The sequence below is a fragment of the Leopardus geoffroyi genome, chromosome B3 (genome assembly GCF_018350155.1).
Source record: "Leopardus geoffroyi isolate Oge1 chromosome B3, O.geoffroyi_Oge1_pat1.0, whole genome shotgun sequence".
NCBI lineage: Eukaryota > Metazoa > Chordata > Mammalia > Carnivora > Felidae > Leopardus > Leopardus geoffroyi.
Window position 1 is genome coordinate 68,324,393 of NC_059337.1, and position 21,880 is coordinate 68,346,272.

General features: G+C 44.6%; 1 protein-coding gene and 1 long non-coding RNA gene across 3 annotated transcripts in view; one reads left to right on the top strand and one right to left on the bottom strand.

The window, feature by feature from the left end:
- The window catches only part of LOC123583231, a 42,428-nt gene that overhangs the window by 15,920 nt on the left and 4,628 nt on the right, over window positions 1-21,880 (bottom strand). For both annotated transcript variants that reach the window (XR_006704796.1, XR_006704795.1), the window contains exons 2-4: window positions 14,051-14,165; window positions 12,185-12,352; window positions 668-751 (exon numbers count right to left, since the gene is read on the bottom strand). This is a non-coding gene — a long non-coding RNA (uncharacterized LOC123583231). The remainder of the gene's footprint in view (window positions 1-667; window positions 752-12,184; window positions 12,353-14,050; window positions 14,166-21,880) is intronic.
- GREM1 (gremlin 1, DAN family BMP antagonist) lies at window positions 8,701-21,367 on the top strand. The gene is made up of 2 exons (XM_045450116.1): window positions 8,701-9,021; window positions 17,337-21,367. Exons 1-2 carry the CDS (start codon window positions 8,855-8,857, stop codon window positions 17,890-17,892), a joined length of 723 nt encoding a protein of 240 aa, XP_045306072.1. The 5' UTR covers window positions 8,701-8,854; the 3' UTR covers window positions 17,893-21,367.

Here is a 21,880-nt window from a genome sequence, read left to right on the forward strand (position 1 = left end):
AGGAATACTGGAGACATATCAAGGAGCTCAGGCTAACATCCTGAAATTTTGGCTAGACGGGCTTTTTGAGGTTGCTGGTGCTGAGATGTGGCCACAGAGATTTGTCTAGGGAAAGTACATCCTAATCCGTCCACAGACGTTCATGGATTGCTTTGGTGAGCCAAGTAGCTGCTGTAAGAATGGTTATGATTTATTTTCAGGAAGATTTTTTTCTTTGGCTCTTTGACACTGTGACTAAGAACCATCATGCTTTACAGTTTTTAAGAGCCTGTCCTGTGCTCAGCCCTGCACTTCCTTACAACATGGTGGGCTTGTGGGCAGAAAGATGTATGTATGCCCCTGAGAGATCCTCAGATCCCCTCACCACTCAGACTGGTGGGGTGACCACTCATCAGGAAAGCCGCACTGCATGTGAGTGACTCCTGGGAGATCATCTGGAAGCCAGTATCTGGGGACACACTGCTTTTTTGACCAGTCCAAAGTTTGTCCTTTTTATTGTTCCTTCTTGCCACATAGGCAAGTAACATACAGTATAGAAACAAACATTACAGACAAGACTACCCAGTCTCTGGAAAGGGCATTCAACATAGGGAGAAATGCATCTCAGGGCTCACCCTGGAGATTTCCGTTCATATTCTGGATATGAGTATAAGGGAATTTCTCTTACCATTGGATTCTTCCTTCTCTGTTCCTCTTTCAAAGGCACATTTCTCTAGAGAGTGTGTCCCAAATGCCATACGTCTGTGAAGTTCTTTACAAACATTAATAGACAAATGGTTAGTTTATATTAAGCACTCCTGTATTGCTCTGACGTGAGCAGTGAGGAGCCCACAGTTTACATTTTTTGTCTTTCTTTTAAAAAGGAATGAGGAGGGGTGGGAGGGAGGGGAGGGTGGGTGATGGGTATTGAGGAGGGCACCTTTTGGGATGAGCACTGGGTGTTGTATGGAAACAAATCTGACAATAAATTTCATATATTGAAAAAAAAGAAAAAAAAATAAACTGAAAAAAAAAAGGAATGAGGAATTATATAGCAGATGATCCAAACTTTTTTTTTTTTAATTTTTTTTTTCAACGTTTATTTATTTTGGGGACAGAGAGAGACAGAGCATGAATGGGGGAGGGGCAGAGAGAGAGGGAGACACAGAATCCGAAACAGGCTCCAGCCTCCGAGCCATCAGCCCAGAGCCTGACGCGGGGCTCGAACTCACGGACCGCGAGATCGTGACCTGGCTGAAGTCGGACGCTTAACCGACTGCGCCACCCAGGCGCCCCGATGATCCAAACTTTTTATGCTAGAAAATGAAGGAGTAAGGAAGAAACCAAGATTTTAAAAAGATTTACATTTGGACCCTTTGTGAGGTAGGTGCAAATGGGCATATGAGCTCACGTCAATCTTTAGAAGGGAAGACAGGCCTCGAGTTTACTTTTTACCTTGAGTTTCCTGCTTCTCTGCCCTGAGCAGACTCCAAAATACTGAACTTATTTATGAGCTCCTAATTTTTAAAAATATACTTATAGTGCCACTAATAACAATAAAAATGGAAATAAGTGTTTGTACAAAAACCCAAGAAGACAGGCCATGTCTGAGTTTCCCATGGCCACGTGTTCAGAATTCTTTACAAATAGAGTCATGTAGAGTCCAAACTCATATTTTGTATATGCAAGTTTGTACTTTACACGATCAAATGTCTTGACAACATCAGCTATTGAATTATTCAAAACACTTGGCATTTCGTGTGCTTTTTTGTGGCGTAATCATGGTGTTTGAATATCAGTTCTAACACAGTGTGCAATGAAGACTCTAGGTCATGTTCAATGTAGAAGGTAAGTGAAGGCGGCATAGATACCCGCTGGCCATGAATTCCTCTTCTGCCTTGTACTGTTGTGTGCCCTTGAAACGGTTACACAACTTCCCCGGACATCAGTTTCCTCACCTTTAAAAAGAGCAAATAGTAATAGCAATCTCATAGGTCTGGTATGAGGATTAAATCAGAGTATGTATGGGGTGTCTGAGTAGCTCAGTGGGTTGAGTGTCAGATTCCGGCTCAGGTCATGATCTCACGGTTCGTGAGTTCAAGCCCCTCATCTTGCTCTGCTGACAGCTCGGAGCCTGGAGCCTGCTTTGGATTCTGTGTCTCCCTCTCTCTCTGCCCCTGCCCCGCTTACATTATGTCTCTCCCTCTCTCTCTCTCAAAAATAAATAAACATTAAAAAAAATTTAAGGAAAGAAATAAATTAGAGTATGTAAAGCTTAGTGTTTAGTACATTTTAAGTAGTTAATAAAAGCCAACTTTAAGACACACACACACACATACACACATACTGTATATAGCTGGAAGGAAATCTATATATGTACCATACGCATGTATATTGTATATGGTAAGCAGCGGTTATTTAGGGGTTGTGGAATTACAGGAAATTTTAATTTTCTTTGTTTTCCAAGTTTTCTAGGATGAGTTAATAAGATATTTACAATGTTATAACACCTTTTAAAGGATATAATGCAGGACAAGTGATTTATTAGGACAGTTATGGCAAGAGCAAAACCACACGTAAGCTTCCATGCCTTAAAAAAGGACAAAAAGTGAAAAGGTAAATCTTCAACACAGCTGTTACTAAACAGCAGAGATCTCAAGGGATTAAAAGCTGGAAAGAGTAGAAGCAGCCCCAAAATAAAAGAAGGAGCAGTGCTGCCAAAGACAGCCTTTGGGGTAAGACCCAAAGACCCTCAGTTCAATAAGCACTTCCAACAGATCCTCTCCAAGGCACGGGACATTTTAAAATTGCCCCAGAATAGGCTTTTCTTGGAAAGTGTACCTAAAAAGATTCAGAAAATGAAGAACCACAGGCGTACAAGCACTAAGGAAAAACAGAGAATCAACAACTGATTAAAGTCCCATCCAATTTTTTTTTTTTCTAAGAGTGAAGTCGCATCAAAGAGCTCAAAACAAATAGATGAAGGTGGGAACCTCATTCCCAGCAGTTTCCGTTACATTTGGGCACAGGGTATGTGAATTGTTGGTGAGAAATCCATTTCTGTCTGCCTGTATGTCTTGTTGCATTCCCAAGTCTCTGCAGTAGCCTTCAGCAAGGGAGTTTTAGCCTCTCTTGCTATGCGTTCAGGCACCTTCTGGTCTCTTTCTGAGGTTCTGCCATTGCAATCAAAACATTCTGAGAACTCTAGCTTTTGGTTAAAGTGATTCTCATGACGAAGTCAAAAGAGAGCCAGAAGGGTTTCCTGTTCTGCCTGTGCCCCTCTCTGGGGTATTTATATCATTTGCTGGTTTTACCAAAAATAGAAGTTGTTCTGCCATTTACTGGAAGGGTATCACTCCTTCCCTTCCCTTCCTTCCCTTCCCTTCCCTCTCCTTCCCTCCCCTGCCTTTCCCCTCCTTCACCCTCCTATCACTCCTTCCCTTCCCTTCCTTCCCTTCCCTTCCCTCCCCTTCCCTCCCCTCCCCTGCCTTTCCCCTCCTTCACCCTCTCCTCCCCTCCCCTCTCCCTCCTCCCCTTCCCTCCTCTCTCCCTCTCCTCCCCTTCCCTATCATCTTTTCTCCTACCCTCTCTTTTCTTCCTCCCTCCGTCCTTTCCTTTCTTTCCCACAGTCCTTCTTCCTCTCTCTCCCTCTCCCTCTCCTGCCTTTGTTGCTTCCTTCCTTTCCCCTATGCATGTATATGCATTTAGTAACTTTATCAACCACCTATTGTGTGGCATCCATTGCACCGTGAATATAAAGATACTGTAAGGCATGGCCCATGCTGACACTACATTTTCATTGTCTTTGTTTTGGCCCCCAATTACATTCTAGTATCCAGGCAGTCACTCCTTTTTATTAAGCGTCTGTTACGTGTCTGGCACTTTCATGGATCTTATTTTACTTAATTCCATCATCCACCCAGAGTTAGGTATTACCATTCCTATAACACAGATGATTGAATTTAGTTAGGCTCAGAGGGGTTAAATATCTAACCCAGGGGCACTCAGTTCTTAGGAGGAGGAGTCAGAAATTCATTCTGATTTTTCTGCTTCCAAGTTCAGTGAGTTTTCTGCTCGGCCTCCATATTGATGTGAAGGACCAAAACACACTTTTATGTTTTTGTGTTTTTTATACTGCACTGCACATGCAGTGTGGACAACAAATACTTGTATGGAAGTAGGTCTCGATTGTATTAAAATGGTCTGCATGATTTATTTATTCTTTCATGTGCTTATACTTGGCAGCACTGTTCAGAATTTTCACATGTATGTGCATTGTTCAGATACAGGAAACTGGTCAAGGTTTTACCACTTATGTTCAGAGAGCAAGGTGAATAACCTGGGACCCACTCTGAGCTGAGACAGATCAGCAGACATATAAACACCAGTAAGGGTTTGTATGGGTTCTGAAAGCACGCTTCCCTTGATTGGAGCTGGTTACAGAGGACACAAAGGAGGGAAAAATCTTCAGTGTCCAAATAAGGATAAAAATTACTCTTGAAATCATAATAGAGAGGCGGATTCTTTTTAATTTGGGGAAATTTTAAAAATGTCTAAAATGCAAAAAAAGTAATCTGACAAATATCCGTGTACTCATCACCCGGAGATGAAATCTGTACACATTTTGTTATATTAGTTTCAAGATTTTTTAGAATGAAATTTATAAACATTTTAAAGTTGGAATCTCTTGTGCCTTCCATCGCCAATCAAACCCCCTCTCTGACTCCACTCCGGTAGGCACCATCAAAGTCTGGTTTCCAATCCACTCTTCGTTCAGTTCCGTGAATACATGTGTTTTCATGAACAATTCATACTATTGTCTTGTGTTTATTATAAAATATACATAGGGTGTCAAACTGCTTATAGCATTTTGAAACTTGCTTTCCTCCCCCTGAAACATCACTATGTTTTTGAGCTCTGTGTTGGAATATAGAAATCTAGTCCATTCTTTTAAGTGGCTGTATAGTATTTTTTTATATGAATAAAATAGTTTATTATGCCTTCTCCTACTTCTGTTGATGGATGCGAAGATTGTTACAGATGATACTACAATAGAAGTGCTCACACAATTCTAGTCCTCATAAATGCATTCAAGTTCTTGTAAGGTGTTTACCTAGAAACAAAGTGGCTGAGTGGTATGCTAGAGGCATGCTTCACTTTACCACATGTTGACAAATTACTCTCTGAGATGGTTGTACCAATTTATACTCTCACTGCCAGTGCATTTAAGTGGCTGCTTCTCCATACTTTATTCTTTTCTTTTTTTTATGTTTACTTTTGAGAGAGAGAGAGAGAGAGTGTGAGCAGGGGGTGGGGAGGGGCGGCGAGAGAGGGAGATACGAAACCCAAGCAGGCTCTGGGCTCTGAGCTGTCAGCGCAGAGCCCCATGCGGGCCTCCAACCCAGGAACCCTGAGATCATGACCTGAGCAACGCTTAACCGACTGAGCCACCCAAGCTCCCCTCCATACCTTTTTCAACACTGGTTATTGGCAGACTTAAATCTTTGCCAATCTGCTAGCTAAGCAAGGTCATCTTCTTATTGTTTGCATTTCCCCAATTTACTAGTATAATATAGTGCTTTTTCATGTTTATGGGCCATTAAGTTTCTTCTTTTGTGAAGTGCCCAGTCATGTGCTTTGCCAACTCCTACTGGGTTATTTGTAGAGTTTTTTCTTATTAACTTATAAGAGAAATCCATTCTGGATATGAATCATCTAGCTGTTATGTGACCATTGCAAACATCTTTTCTTTAACCATTGTCAAGTTAATCATCACATTTTTTTTTTTTCTGTAGGAAGGGCATACAAGGTCAGTTCCAAATGGGTGAGGGCTTTTTGTTTTCTTTAATCCAATGCAAGATGCCATACATAGTATCTGCAATTAGTTGAAAATCGAGATTTGAGCAAAAGCTCTCCTACAAAGGCCTTCGAGGTTCTTCCCCAAATCTGAAGAGTAACCCCCTCTTAACATCTTGGGAGTTAGATGGAGACAAACACATGCTATACATCCAACAAGAGAAAACAAGAGTAATAGATTCTCCTTTAATAAACCAGTACCTGAGCAGGATCTAGACTTCTCAAAACAGCCTCACGGTAATTTGAAAGCAGTTTCTGTAAGTGACATTTATCATTTGGTGAACACTGTTTTTAGCTCAGATTTAAAATTTTAACTTTGACTAATGGAGTCCTTCTAATTTTTCCCCCTTACTAAGAACAGGTTTAAATTATGTAATTATGGTTAAAGAGGTCTGAAGAGTTTTTACTCTTATGCCTGCCCCCTGATTGGATAATGGTTTGCAATGACTGGTTGAGAGCTGTGGAAACACAAATATGAGGCCAAAGGCTTGGATATCTGTATAAATATTTACAAATACGCTTGACTATAAACTCTGTGAGGTGAAGGCCCATGTTTACTATATTCATGATGGTTATATATCCTCAGCATTCTGCTCAGTTGCTAATCCTAGTTAGTGGGCATGCGCTGAACATCCCCAGCTCACAACTATTTGTTAACTCCTAAGTCTGTCTTAGACACTTTGTGTTCTGTGAGCTTGGTGTAATCAGAGTGACCACTATAGACAAAAGTCCCCACTCTCATGAAGCCTCCATTGTAGTGGCAGGGAGAGAGGAGTTAACGTGGAATAGTGGGGTAGGGCAGCAGTGTTTCTGCTGTAGAGACTGTGGTCTGAGAAGCCTTTGGAGAAGGGCGCATAGTGATATCAACAGCATTTACTAGACAGAGATAGAAACAGTCACAGAGATACATTGAGATGTATAAAAGCAGTGTCAGGGCTCCAGAACAATGACTTCCAATTCAGAAGGTAAGTTCTGCCTATGTATTTTGATTTGGGGCAGTTTATAGGAGTACTGAAAAAAAAAATGACTGAAACATTGATTTTAAATTAGAAGGAGCTGGGGCACCTGGGTGGCGCAGTCGGTTAAGCGTCCGACTTCAGCCAGGTCACGATCTCGCGGTCCGTGAGTTCGAGCCCCGCGTCGGACTCTGGGTTCTGTCTCCCTCTCTCTCTGCCCCTCCCCCGTGCATGCTCTGTCTCTCTCTGTCCCAAAAATAAATAAAAACATTGAAAAAAAAAATTAGAAGGAGCTAATGCATTTGTAAAATATGCTCCCTTTTCCTTGGGGGAATAGTTTACACCCAGAGAGAACAATTGGCCTCTACAGACTGGTGGTGGCCTTTGGCCAGACTGTTAATTGCCTGAGCATTTTGTGTATTCCTGACCACCTATGTCTCCTACAGCCCACCCCACCAGGATAAATCTTCAAGCCCCGCTGAATGTTCTCATTCTGCAAGCAGCTACAAACTAAGGCTCATGGGATGATTTAACAAAAAATTATTGGCAACATTTAAAGTGCAGCACTGAGTGTGTGGGTAGAAACTGCAATTGTACAAACAAAACTTTGGGACTGTAAAGATTCTCCAGGTATTGATTTAACGCAGACCACCTTCTTGTTTCATGTACTTGGAAAAACTGATTTCCAGTTCGTAAGAGTATCTAGTAGGTGTTCAATGTTTCTTGCCCCCTCCCCACAAGGGACTGCCTAAAGAGATAAAAATCATACTATTCTAGGGTTTTGTTTTGTTTTCTTAGCCAAGGGCTTAAATCACACATGTTTCATAAGTACCTTTTGCTGGGTTTCACTGTTTTGTTTATTTTGTTTTAGTGTCTACCGGCACCTTCAAATTTTCTTCTGTAACTATTTTCTTTTCTTTCCCAAAGTCGTCCTCTGACCTGGCTGATGGAGCCGGTCTGCAGAACTTGCAGACGGGTTGATTTTTGCACGGGCTGCAACTTCGACATACAGAATTTACGGCTTCTTTGAGGAACCAATTTTCAAGCTAGAAGAAAAAATGAAAGTGTTCGCTCATCTTTCGAAAAATATTTACGCGCTTAGTGTGTTCGCCACTATCCATTTGGGTTCTCAGTAATAAATACGGAATGTGACATCGGCTTTTCACAAACGTAGGTTTTTGTCTTAAATCTCCGGGAAGTTTATTTCCTCGTCTGACGTTTTATTTTCCTGATTTATTCATCTTGAACGGGCCACAGAAAACCTCCTCTCTCGTAGCTATTGTTCTCTCCCTTTTAAAGATGGCTTGGAAATGGAAACCTTGACTTCTGAGGGTCCTTTTCGGTTTATTCTCCCCTCCGTTACTCCCTTCTGTACACTCTCGGCCGAGGCCGGCAGCATCTGAGCTGAAAGAACCCGCGGCGGGTGAGGAGAGGAGGGTGTCGTGTTGGAGACACAGGCTCCTGCCGGCGGCCGGCGAGCCCGCCGAGGTTAACGGGGGCGCGGGGGTCAGCGCCCTCGAAGTTGGGGGCCTTGGGCCGAGCCGCGCCGGAGCCGCTGCGACCGCTCAACCAGAGCATCCTGCGGTCCCGCTCCCGCCACGGGGAAAGAATCGCCCAATCTGTCGAGGTCCCACGGAGATCTTGCTCTTCCCGGGGCAGCCTCTGCGACCGAGCGCGTTGCGGGGCCGATGCAGGCGAAGCGGGACTGGAGAGAGGAAAAGCCCAGGCCTGGGTCGGAGGAGGACTGAGGGGCCGGGAGCCGGGGGGATTTCCTCCCGCGCTTCCCCCTCCAACGGGAGCGGAAAATGTGATTTGCTGTGCATTCCAGGCGCGGTTCCCTGGGGTGACCTCTCCCAGCCGGCCCGGGCGGGGGGAGCAGACAAAGAGGCGAGGCAGGCGGAGAGGGGACCCCGCGGGGAGGCAGGAGGGGTGCGGGGGGCGGGGGCAGTACCGGGAAAGGGGGCGGATAGCGGGTCCGGCGGCGGCGGCGGCGCCTGGCCAATGGAGAGGCGCGGCCCTGGGCGCCGCGCACGGCCGCCGGCATTTAAACGGGAGACGGCGCGATGCCCCGCACTCGGTGCGCCTTCCGCGGACCGGGCGACCAAGTGTGCAGCGAGAGCCCTATTCTCTGTCCGGCTGACCCCGCACCAAGCCGGGGCGGCTCGGGCCGCGGCCGCACACCGCGCCCCGCGTCGAGAGCGCAGGCCCGAAAGACCCGCCGCACTGACAGGTGAGTGCGAAGGTGCCCGTCAGGGTGTGAGTGTGAGTTTGTGTATGTGAGATGTGTGTGTATGGGGGGAGGCGTGCAGAGGGGTCCCCTGCAAGAGACTCCCGCTTCCAGCTCGGTGCAGACGCGCGGTAGCCCTCCGTGCGCGCAGACCGAGGCCCCGGTACCTAGGGTGAATAAAGCCGAAAAACCGGGGTCCTTCCTGCCAAAGTCGTGGCTGCCGTGACCTCACCTTGCAAGGTCCTCAGGGTGAGGCTGGGAAGGAGGACGACAACAGCGAGATCTACGGCCCCGCATCCCATTTCCACCTCCCCGAGCCCCGCTAACGCGCTCCTGGTGCGCCTGCCAGCCGTGACCGCACCTCGAAAGCGCGGAGTCCGAGTGGGCGCATTGCGGGAGCGGAGGGGTAGTGGGCGGGAGTGGTGGGGAGCGGTGGGGACCTGCGGCTTGGCCGCAGATGATGGGGCGAGCCGCACTAAGAGGGTGCCCTGTGTCTGAGGCGGGGCGCTGGGGCTCGGGACGTCTGGGGGCTCCCGTCCGAGTGCCGGGAGTGAGCCTGCGGTGGGCTGGAGGATCTGAAGAATCCAGCCGTGCGTCCATGGGCGCATCCTCAAGGTGAGATGGAGACTCAGGCAAGGGTAGAGTTCTGCCAAGTTCCGCTGCGGCGGAAACCCGAGCGTCGGGTAACGGGTCAGCTTCAGTGCCGTGCGCGATCCGGGACGCGGAGTACACACCACACACATCCACTTGCTGGCCACGCACGCGTGGGCGCTCGGTGCCCTCTTCTAGGCTTCTCCGCGCCTTGCGCGCCCCTTGGCTGAACCGCGAACGTCCAGGAGCCGGGCAGAGCCAACCCGCAGGGTCCTGTTCCCCTTAATTTGTGTTCTATAGTGCCCTGCCTCGCCCTGCTGCGTCTCGTTAGCCACGGACGATGCGGGACTGGCGGCTCAGATGCCCAGGTGTACCCCGTTCCCTGTCGCCGTCTTGCTGACTCTCTTGCAAGACCCGGGGCGGAGGGGCAGAGGTACTGTCACCTCGCCGGCCAGAGCTGTTTGTAGACTTAAGGTTTGGGAAGAACGGAAGCGCCACCGCTCTGGCTTGGCATTGTCTTCGGGTTCCGGCTGCACCTTGGGAGCGCCCCAGCCTGGTGTTTCCCCGCGACGGGCCCTGGCCACGGTCCCTGGGCGAGGCAGGGGGCAGACAGGAGGTGACCAAGTTTTTGCAGTGAAGCCTTTCCCGCGCTCCCAGAGCTGGCCTGAATGGGTCCCATGGTAGAATCCGGCTGTCGCCTTCTCCTCCTCTGTCGACTTTGAATCCCAGCTCTTTTAGACGTTAGGGGTTAAAATCTCTCTTTAAAGGCTACAAGGGCAGAGAGACGACCACTGGCAGGTAATTGGATCTCCTGCTGGAAAAAGCAGATCCGAGCGGTGCGCGCGTCTGTTTATGTTCCCCTTCGAGATGGTGCCAGGACACGAGTTGATTAAAACAATCTATTGTGTTAAGTGGGTCACGGGGATTTAAGCTGTCCAGGGACCCCAGAGTAGTGGCTTCCTTCTGGCTGTACACACAAGTTAAATAAATAGCAGAGAAGAGGTTAAGATAACCCCAATCACAGGGTGAGGAGTCTTCTTTCACCCCTGGGCTTTCCAGTCCCACACCCCTTCCTTTTCTTCTCTAATTTTTTTTTTTTTTTTGGAGGTGGGGGGGGGGGCGCTGAGAGACTTGAAGAGATGAACATTTCAAAGCAACTAGGGAAAGATCTTAAGAAACTAGTCTCATCTCCTCCCTGGTACACCCATGCCTGCAACAGTAGGTGATTTGATGGCTATCACTGAATAAATTGCACCCTTCAATTGTTAGTATTAACGAATTATTGAAGCATTCTTTAGAACGTAGTTACAGTGTGTGTGTGTGTGTGTGTGTGTGTGTGTGTGTGTGTGTGTGTGTTTAACCCTCAGGTCATTGTAGGAATTAAAGTCTTTTGTAACCTTTGTAATTTCACGGGTTTCCTATTTTCTTAAAAGTCCATTTTGAACGAAAATGTTTTGGTAACCCAGGATCCATAGGAAATCCTACTTGGCTAACACAGTCTTTATCTGAATGGTTACACAGAGAAGATAGGAACCTACTATGTCCCCACATCTTTGAATGAGCGCTGCCTGCTTGTCTTCTAAACTGAAGCCCTCCGTCTTAATGTTTATGTATTACAAGTGGTAGAAGGCTAAGAAATTTTACGCCACAGAACCCTTTACCAAGAAATGCTTGTCAACAGCAAAGCTGTGGAGCGTGTCCTAGAGTAGAAGTTAAGGACAGATAGGAAAACCCAGCCCTTTTATGTAAAGAGAAGTGGGGGTGGGGTGGGTAGGGCAAGTCACTATGGCATCCAACTGAAAGGACCGATCAGGCAAGTGTTACCAGACATGTCTTACATCTGCAAGGAATTTTCTTCAGTTTTAACATATGCTCTTAGAAATGCAAAGCACAACAGTAATTCCTGGGACAACAGAAGTTTTTTCCTTCACATGTGAACATGAAGATACAAACTAGATAATTATTTGACTTACAATATTCTTCAAACTGACTTGTGTTAGAAACAAGTCCATCTGTCCCTTGTTAAATCCTGTGCAGAGTGCCCCTAGAACGGTTAAAGACATGTTTGGGGGCTAGGTAGGACGGGTGTCAAACCCTGGGTCTCCAACTGAGTAGCTGTGTGACCCTGAACAGACTCCTAACTCCTCTGGATTCCCTGACTGATAAAAGGAAGACAATATTATCCACCTCATGCTCTACTATGAGCATCTTCTATGTAGAAGAAATTCTAAAATACGGTCAGAATTTAGCACAAGGCCGTGTGTACTAAGGGTTCAAAATATAGATAGCTCTTATTAGTAATGATGATATTGGGGGAAGTTAGTAACATTATATGGCACCAGATATATTACAAGGTGGTTCTGAAATTAAATCCCAAATCCCACTCACACGGGAACGAGTGCACATCTTGCACCACAATCAAAAACCTATAAACCGGCTGTCTCTCAGTAATGCTCCTCAGTGAACATTGATTACTTTCTAACTTGTTTCATGTTGACCTCAAAAATTATATATAATCATTCACTTCAACAAAAATTCCTCCAATGAGCAGAGAGTTTCTGAGATACTTATCTACCTGGTGGTGTCCCTCATGTCCCCTGGAGTGTGGGCCACGGTCTGACTTAGCATGGCTGGTCTTCTGAATAGAAAGGTTGTGGTTAGGGTCTTGCAGCACATACAACATGAGCCTTTATGTTCTACTAATTTGCCAGCAAGTAGCTCCTATCTTCTTGGTTTCACTTGTCTGGAAAAAAAAAAAAAAATCAACCCAGTGCATGCTTACAAAATTCTCTACTTAACTTCTAAAAGCTGTCTTTTTAAAAATTAAAGGTCAAATTAAAAATAACCTTTGCCCTTCTCAAAGATTTAGTGCTGAGAAGAAGGAAGACATTATTCTAAAATCTGGCCTGCATTTGCTGTCACTTTCATTATTTTCTCCTACTGGGAGAATAATTTGATGTCATGCCTGTTGAATGTTTTTCTAAAACTGAATTCATCAGGAGGAATTGATCGGATGTCCAGGCATAGACATCTGGATTGCTGACTATTGTGAACTCAGTGTAATTCCCACTCAGGACTCCCATTTAATGGATTATAAGCAGGTAGGTTAGTGAAAATGAGAAACACAGCAAGGAGAGTGCCCAAAAGTTGGCCTAAACTTTCCTAAAGACACAGACCATTGGAAACAGGTCACACAGAGCATTTTTATTTCTGATTCCCTAGAGTTAGATGATTGTGTTCTTAGAGCCTTGTGAAGATTGGAATAAATCACCGTGACCTACACAGGACAGAGGTGGTTGATATGGCTTATCCTGCGTGCAAATGTTTTCCCTTGATCTCTAAGGGAAACCTGAAGGAAAGCATCAGCTAGAGAAGACCTGCTCTGAGAGTATAATGTGCTCTAGGACAGATGGATTGGAGGGGAGGACAGTAGTAATGGAAAAAAAAAAAAAAAAAAAGGTAAGGGTGGGTGGGTCTTGCTGATGGAGAACAGTTGTAGGAGAAAGCTCATCATGAAAATACTAGTTGGAGAAGCAGAAATGCATTAAGGCGAAGTGGAGGCAGGGTTTAAAAAGAAGAATGCTGCCTGCAGTGAGAATAAAGGGAGGTCTTTGTGGGTGTCGGGATGCACTGTGTACCACAAGATGCAGCTTTACTGTAATGATGTGAGTGGGTCATTTCATGAATGCAAATTGCCAAAAAAGTTTGCAGCTCACAGTTGCGCATGAGTGGTAGATCCTAGGAAACTGAATCTTGATTAGCATTTGGATTGATTTTTGATAATGGGGCACTCTGCTAGGTATTGATGTGGAAAATAATTGTCCTCAAGAAATTTACATCTTCTTGATTTCCTCCATGTCTGTGATATTTACAAAGTGCAAATTATTTGGTGGTAATATGATTGGGATTGCAAGACAAAGCAGTTCCTTTTCCTTCACTGCATAATCATGACCAGTCTGGGGTGTGTGCGTGGGGGACGTGGGGTGATTGGCCACAATGACTTGATAGAACCCTGGTCCTAGTACTATTAGAGTTCTCATCCTTCTAACTCTTACTCATGTGGAATATGCAGAGCACTGCTTCAGGGCACTACTGTTCCTGAAGCTGAGGTCTGTGTTGATTGAAATTCCTGAAGTTGGATTTTACTTTTCTCCAAATAACTAGTTATCAGGTTTAAAGAGTCTAAAGCCTCACAGTAAGTGCTAAAGATCTTTTCAAAAGTAGGATTTAAAAAAAAAAAGAAAGAAAAGCCATTCTATAACATTTTCCACACGTAATAAATCTTATTTTAAGAAAAATTTACTTTTCTTAAACCCAAAACCAAGAAAAACGGCCTGCCACTCTAGACCGCTTTGGCTTATGGGGTTCACACGCTCCCAAAGGAACAGGAAGACTGTCCAAATTAAAACCGAAAGCCACAGTTGACTGATTTTGAATTTACCTCTTACTTCATTGTCAGTTTCTGCCATAGCGAGTACAGTGGCTTCAGTTAGAATATAAAACCCACAGCATTCTGCACGGGACCAGGTAAAAAGTAGTGGGTATCTGGAGTTTTCCTAGAAAAAGGAAGACAAATATTAAGGCTAGAGGGAGTTTGCTATACGGCAAGTCAGAAATAAAGAAGGTCGTATTTGGCTCAGCTGCTCACTGGCACATGTGAAGGAAGGCATTTTAAAATGAAAAGAACAGAGACTATGTAAGTCAGTGTGGTCTATAACAAGCATTCATTTAACAAAAGAGCACCTACTCTGTGCCAGGCACTGAGAATAAGGTGATGAATAAGGCCTCATGACTCTTGGACTAGGTATTTATTTAATGACAGACGTGAAAATGCCAGGAAGGAAAAGTTGAGTATAAAAAGAGTGCTATGTTGGTCTGGAGAAAGGAAATTGCATTTTTTGGACAGATGTGTGTGTGTGTGGCAGGGGGCGGGGGGCAGCCTTATGACATGAACTGTCATATGCAGACAATGTACATTCCCAGGTTTGGATTGGCCTCTGATGTTGGGCTCTGAGGGTCTTGTCCTGGGAGGGCCGAATTGTCCTGGGGGGCCATTTTTAGTAGGGATGAGGGGAGACTATGGGTGTAGGCCGAGGACTGTCTCATGCGCTCCTCTTTGAAATGGGCAGAGACTGAATTTTAGTTTAGATCCTGACCCCCAGTTGAATAAATAGCAGAAACTTGTAAAAGCTTCTCAAATTCATAATATATTTGCCATGGCTCAAGTTATCCTGGTCTCTGGAGAAAATCAACACTGTTTTATAAGTGGACTTTTCTCATGAGTGATTTTTTTAAAGACAAAACAAGGAAATTAATTTTTTGTTGTTGTTGAGGCAAAAAAAAAAAAAAAAGGCTCTGTTTAAAGAACAGGGATGTTGTAACATAAACTGACAAAAGCCAGGGAGTCAACAGTCAGAAGAACAGGAGCTAAATGTCACATTATCTGTTCCAAATTTGAACTTGCCCAAAAGTATTAGGTTAATGTTTGGAAAATGATGCCATTTAAGGATATTTTAAATTTAATGTTTAATTATGTTAATTTGACATTATCCTTGGGGTTGCATGGTCTTGGGACTATTGCTTAGAGAATGTAGATTCCACACTGTCTTTGTCTTTGAAAGATAATTGCTTTAGTTAATCATACAACTTGTATAGTTCCTTAGGGTAACTGTAAGGTTACTTGGGGAGTGTAAGGTTACTATTAAATTGCACTTAGCGTTATTATGTGTTAACACCAGTATACAGAATAGAGCAGGGAGATGGGTACTTCACAGCTATGCCCTTAGGTTCAGAATCATGGTGGGCGTAGGGGCAGGGGGAAGGGGAAGCCTCAAGGTTCAGGTCTGATTTGGTATGATGACCTGAGAGAGACGCTGTGAATTTGAAATTGTACTTTTTGAAAAAAAAATCCTTCCACATTTTAATAACTCTGTGTTCCAAAGCTACGAGTGCTATAGGTCTTACTACTCAAAGCTTGTTAGAAAGGCAGACCTACTGAATTAGAATCTGCATTTAACAGCACCCTGGATGAGTATCTACACATTGAGGTTTCTGAGAGGCACCGTATCAGGAGAAGCTTAATAGTCTGATGCTTGCACTGTCTTTAAAAATATGCTTCAGCTCCTCCCCTTCCTCCTCTGTTCTACCTGCTGTCAATACTCTGCCTCTAGAACAGCCCTCCTTTCTCTGGTTTACATTCCTCACTCCATTTTTTTCTCTCCCCATCCTTGCTTTCCTGTCCTGTTTTTTGTTTTTTTGTGGTTTTTTTGGTCTGTTTTCCCTCTGCCTCCCCAACTTACTTAATTTTTTTTGTCATTGTTCATTACCCTTTATGACCCATGTCTAAGGCCCATCCACAAAAATTCACTATCATTCATTTATTCTACATGTGTATGGCATTTATTAATGTAAATATTTGCACAGACCTATTTCCTTGTGCCCATTTTCTAAATTGTGCCCTATATTCTAAATTTTACACAAACACACACATAAATGACCTATTTCACCATTTAAAAGTAGAAAAGTATATATCATGATATAGAGAATGATACAATAAATATCTGTGCCAGATTAAAAATGAGAATAAATGAGAGCTCAAGGGGTCTTATGAGTTATGTGACCTTTCTGATAAGGTAATTTGTTCTGTCTGCAATACTGCCATATCTTTGGTTGGTTCTCAAATTGCTTTTACTTGTATATCAAATTTGCTGTGAGTCACCCTGTCCGGGGAGATGAGGTGTTTGTACCTGTGCTTAAATGAAGTCATTTATGGAGAAGTAAAGTGATTTTTCTCAAGGTTAGACAGCAAGTTGTTGCCCTAGCACTTTGACCTGAAACTCAGTCTTGACTTTTCATCAGCGTTCTTCCTGTTAATTATTCTCCCTCTGTCAGGTGCTTTCCAGTCTCCTTCATGGGTCTCCTTGCAATGCCTGGTATCAGTGAACATCTCCTAAGTATCTAACCAATTGAACAAGGTGCAACTCAGGAAGCGCTCAGGCTAAGCCAAGAGAAGAGACTAGAAGCCTTTCCTGACAGAGGAAACCTGGGCAATGAGGTTGATTGGTCTTGCCATAAAACAAAATAGAAAATTGGTTTGCCCAAAGAGATGCAAAGTTCACTCGGTATCGTACAAGAACGAATACGATTAAGTGACCATAATACAAAGTCAGATGTGACTGGTGTCAGCAACCAGGAAGGAATTTCAGTGGCAGTACATGCCATGAAGAGGCAGACCCTGACTGAGCTCAAACCTTGGCATATTCACTGGTGACCTGGGGCAAGCTACTTCATGGCTTGGTGGCCTGGTGGGTGATGAGAATAACAGTACCTGATTCACAGAGATACTGTGAAAAGGAAATGAAGTATTTTACATAAAGTGTTTAACAAGTGCCCGAAAGGGGTGCCTGGGTGGCTCAGTCGGTTCAGTGTCCGACTTTGGCTCCGGTCACCATTTTACAGTTCGTGGGTTTGAGCCCTGAGTCGGGCTCTGTGCCAACAGCTCAGAGCCTGGAGCCTGCTTCGGATTCTGTGTCTCCCTCTCTCTCTGCCCCTCCCCTGCTCACATGCGCTCGCTCTCTCTCTCTCTCAAAAGCAAAACAAACAAAACAACAACAACAAAAAAACAAAAACAAACAAAACCAGTGCCTGATAAAATGTTAGCTGCTAATAATTTTCTAACTGACTTGTCTGTTTGTTGTGTCTCCCCTCTCTGTGCCTCCCTCCTCTAGCATGAGCCGCACGGCCTACACTGTGGGAGCCCTGCTTCTCCTGTTGGGGACCCTGCTGCCCACCGCTGAAGGGAAAAAGAAGGGGTCCCAGGGTGCCATCCCCCCACCAGACAAGGCCCAGCACAATGACTCAGAGCAGACTCAGTCTCCCCAGCAGCCCGGCTCCAGGAACCGGGGGCGCGGCCAAGGGCGAGGCACCGCCATGCCCGGCGAGGAGGTGCTGGAGTCCAGCCAGGAGGCCCTGCATGTGACTGAGCGCAAATACCTGAAGCGGGACTGGTGCAAAACCCAGCCGCTGAAGCAGACCATCCACGAGGAGGGCTGCAACAGCCGCACCATCATCAACCGCTTCTGCTATGGTCAGTGCAACTCCTTCTACATCCCCAGGCACATCCGGAAGGAGGAGGGCTCCTTTCAGTCCTGCTCTTTCTGCAAGCCCAAGAAATTCACCACCATGATGGTCACCCTCAACTGCCCCGAACTGCAGCCGCCCACCAAGAAGAAGAGGGTCACTCGAGTCAAGCAGTGTCGATGCATATCCATCGATCTGGATTAAGCTGGGCACACCCAGCCTGTCCTCGGGATGCAGCCCCAGGCGGGCCCAGAGCCAGACCTAAAACCACCCGATTCTTACTTGGCTTTAAACCTACAGGCAAGAAGAACCACCAGCTGCCTTCTGACAGGAGCCTGCTAGTGCGTAGTTAGTGTGCGTGAGTGTGCATGGGTGTCTGTGGGTGTTTGCAGACACCAGAGGAGGGCACTTCGTAGTGTGTAAGCCTTTCCGTTTCCATGGGGATGGCCCAGAAAGCCCACACCAGGGAAGGCACATGAAGAGGGGCAGGGCTGTGGTCTGGTTCTGCCTGTGTATTACATGTGCCCTCCCTCCCTGGGGGCCAGAATCCCCCTCCTGAATGAATGTTAACAGAAGAGGCTACTCTGACCGCAAGAGACCTGTTGTAGTGCTGCATTATACTCGGCAAAGGTGTTTCCACCTGTGCATGCTTCCCTTCCACAGCCCATCCCTTCTTAGGCTCTCAATGACCGTTTCAATCTAATCCCCTATCTGCTAAGGGCTCTAAATGAGCTCACTTGACCATAGATGCAAATGTTTCTCATTTGGAGAAGACTCTTCGGACTCGGAGAGGCTGGTGTGTACATGGGCAAGAAGGACATAGGAGTGAGAGAAGGGAGGGATTGAGGAGGAGGACCAGTTGGGCACAGCAAAGTTCAGGGAGATGTGCAGGGTCTTGAAAGGCCACTCCCCGAACACGGGGCAACCCCAGGCTTCAGCAAGTCTTTCCCTGCTATTTAACCGAAACCAAGTGAACGGAGGAGAAATGGAATTGCCAAATCCTCATTGACCGTGGCCGTCACCATGATCTGCTGAAATTGGCTGTAACCCAACACCAAACTTAAAACATAAATATTGAGCACTCCTATTTTCAGAACCGAGTGAGCTGAACCAAGACAAATCCTCCCCCTTCGCCCCTCTCAGGTGGACGGCAGATGGAGCTCAGACCAGCACCCCCCGCCCCCCCCCCCCCGCCATCCCCCGCCAGTGCAGGGATAGGAAGAAAACAAATGCCTCATAAGCAGAAGGTCCTAGTATCTTTCCTTTTGCTTGGTGGTAATCACCTCTTTCCCAGTCCATAATTTCTGTATAATGCTTCTGAGAGCCACAACCCTGTATTCTAAAGATTTTGCTTCTGCTAAGTGTACCTGGCAGTGAAGAACCAAGGTAAGAGGGGAGAGTTTAGGGCCTGCTCCATTTTAGCTAGAGGTAGATTGTGGGTCTTTATGTTTTAGCCATTGGTAGGAGATTGAGCTGGAGAGCAGAGGAAAAGAAGGAAATAAAGGAGACTGCCTCTGGCTAAGGAGTAATTTAATGCTGGGGAGGAGATAGAAGGGATGTGTCCTCCTCTTCTTCCTTTGCTTTCTCGGGGTCTAATGCAAAACCCCAATTAAGAAAGAGCATTTGGGTGGTGCATTAGCCATGTCTCTACTGGTGGTGGGATTCGTCTAACATTGGAACCATTCAGAACATACTAGTAGACCCCTCCTCTGATTAAACCTGGGTAGGGATTATCTAATGGCTGAAGACCATTAGATAGTGGGTAGACCTTAACTATGGTTTGGATTTGGCTAACCTGTTCTATTCAAGCCTGAGGTTTTCTATGTAAACCCATCCCCACCCCCAAACACTTGTTTTGCCTTGTACCATCTCATCCCCATTAGCCAAGTCATGTGTAATTTGGGAACCACTGACTAGCATTTTATTTGCCCAGCGAAGCTCCAGCATTGCACTAAAGAGGCTTGTTGTATTTTATTTTATTTTATTTTTTTGGTGCAGTACTCTCCCATCTGACAACTAAGCGGGAACCATACTTTGAGGCAGAAGTTAATCTTGAACGCTGAAAATATTGGGTCTGATTTTGAAACTTTTAAAGTCACTACTGATGATTCCACACCAGGCAAATTTGTTCAAACACACAGGCTGTGCATTTCGTATACACTGTATGCCCCTGCCCTAAAACCTTCTATCTTCCACATCCTCCAGCAATAAAGCACAGAATGGATTTAATTAAGCACACAAATACTAAGCCAGAATTTTGAGGGCGGGGGAGAGGAAAAGAAAGGGGAAGGAGCTGAACATGTAAAAACCACACGACAGAGGAAAAATGACATTCAGAATCGGCAGACACTGAATTTCTCTGGTTGTTTTAACTCTGCCACAAGCATGCAATTTTGTTAAAAAGAGATGACTTAAGTTGGCAGCAGCAATTTTCTTTTAGTAGCTTGTACCACGGTCTTGCATGTAAGTCGGATTTGGCTTAAGTAAAGAGAATTTCCTCAAAATTAACTTCACTGGGATAATCAGCAGCATAACTACCCTGAAAAAAAACAGTGTTGGCCGAAGAGGGAGATGTCTGCTTTTCTGACTGTGCCTATATTAAGACTAGCAAAGTATGGTATGTCTTCCAACATTTATTGAAAGTGCCATATCTGTTACATATTGTATTGGAGTCACCGATGAAGAAATATGTTTTTTTCATTACTATAGTAGAATATTTTTTTATGGCAAGATATTTGTGATCTCAATCTTTCCTATTCAAATAATGCCAAACACCAAATATGAATTTTATGATGTACGCTTTGTGCTTGGCATTAAAAGAGAGAAACACACGTCCTGCAAGTCTGTAAGTTGTTTTTTGTTTTTTTTTTTTTTGTTATTGTAATTCTTCAAAGTTACAAATACAAGTGAAAAATCTGGAGGAAAAGATAATTTCCACTGTGTGGAATGTGAATACTTAAACAAAAAGTTATGGTTATTTAATGTAATTATTAATTCAAATCCTTTGGTCACTGTGATTTCGAGCATATTTTTTCTCCTTTATTTGACTTTTCTCTGAGTTAAGCAAAGATGAAACTGACACATTGTATGTTGTTAGAGGTTTTTTTTATCAGGTCAGAGGGAAACAATAAAATCTTGACACATCTGAACATGTGCAACAGAGTCAGGACCTGAGCTTTTGTGTTTTTGTTTTTGTTTTTTAATTGAATGTTCCTTAAAGGTTAACATTTCTAAATCAATATTAAGAAAGATTTTAAATGTTATTTTGGAAGACTTATGATGTGTGTATGCAAATAGCTGATAATAATGAATAGTTCAGAAGTCCTTTTAAGGGAGAAGATCTAAAATGAAAAATGTATGTGCAGAACATGTATAAATGACCAGTCAGTGCTTAAGAGTGGAGGTAGTTCTATTGATTTGTCATTCTCAAGATATTTAATATCAACTGCATTATGTATAGTGTGTGCTTCAATCTTTTAAAAACAACAGAGGATTATATGGACTATGACTGAATTACTTTGCTATGTTTGAGGAGGAGAGGGGATTGGATGGTCTCATAAAAACTAATTTGGTTTAAAGCAAAGTTTTATGAATTTGAAACTAGAATTTGATTTTGATCCCAATTATGTTCTATATAACCTTTCCCAAAGAGCAACCAATAAATTGAAACTCTTCTGTGTGTGTGTGTGTGTGTGTGTGTGTGTGTGTGTGTGTGTCTGTGTGTGTCTGTGTGTGTCTGTTTAACTGGTAGTGTTTACAGGGTAGGATGAACAGGGGCTCACTTGTCATAGGAAGGGAGGTAGAAAGGAGATCATTGGATCTCTTGTGATCAAGGAAATTTAGTTCTTCCACCTAGACTTTTATAATTTCAGTAGGACACCTCAGGCCATGGCAGTTAGAGGTGGGGGGAAAGTTGGTATGCAATGGAAAATACCAGCCTCTTCCCCAGAGCTAGAAACAAGAGCTGGAAAAGGCTTTGTTTTCAGTAATGGAAGAGTTGCCGTGCAGAAATGATAATGGCTTTATTTTGAGGTGTTCAAGGGAAAAATGGAAAAAAGATTTGGGGCTCACTAGAAGGAAGATAATAATGAGAGTAATTCATCAATGCAATGAGCTGCCTTTAAGATGGTGAACTCCCTGTGCTTGGAAGTATGAAAACACATGCTAGATGTCACTTAGTAGGGATGTGAGG

Bases quoted from the DNA above. Each gene is read 5' to 3' on its own strand.
- GREM1 (XM_045450116.1), top strand. From the start codon at position 8,855: ATGCCCCGCACTCGGTGCGCCTTCCGCGGACCGGGCGACCAAGTGTGC. The intron at 9,022-17,336 runs GTGAGTGCGAAG...TCCCTCCTCTAG, and splicing joins AAGACCCGCCGCACTGACAG to CATGAGCCGCACGGCCTACA.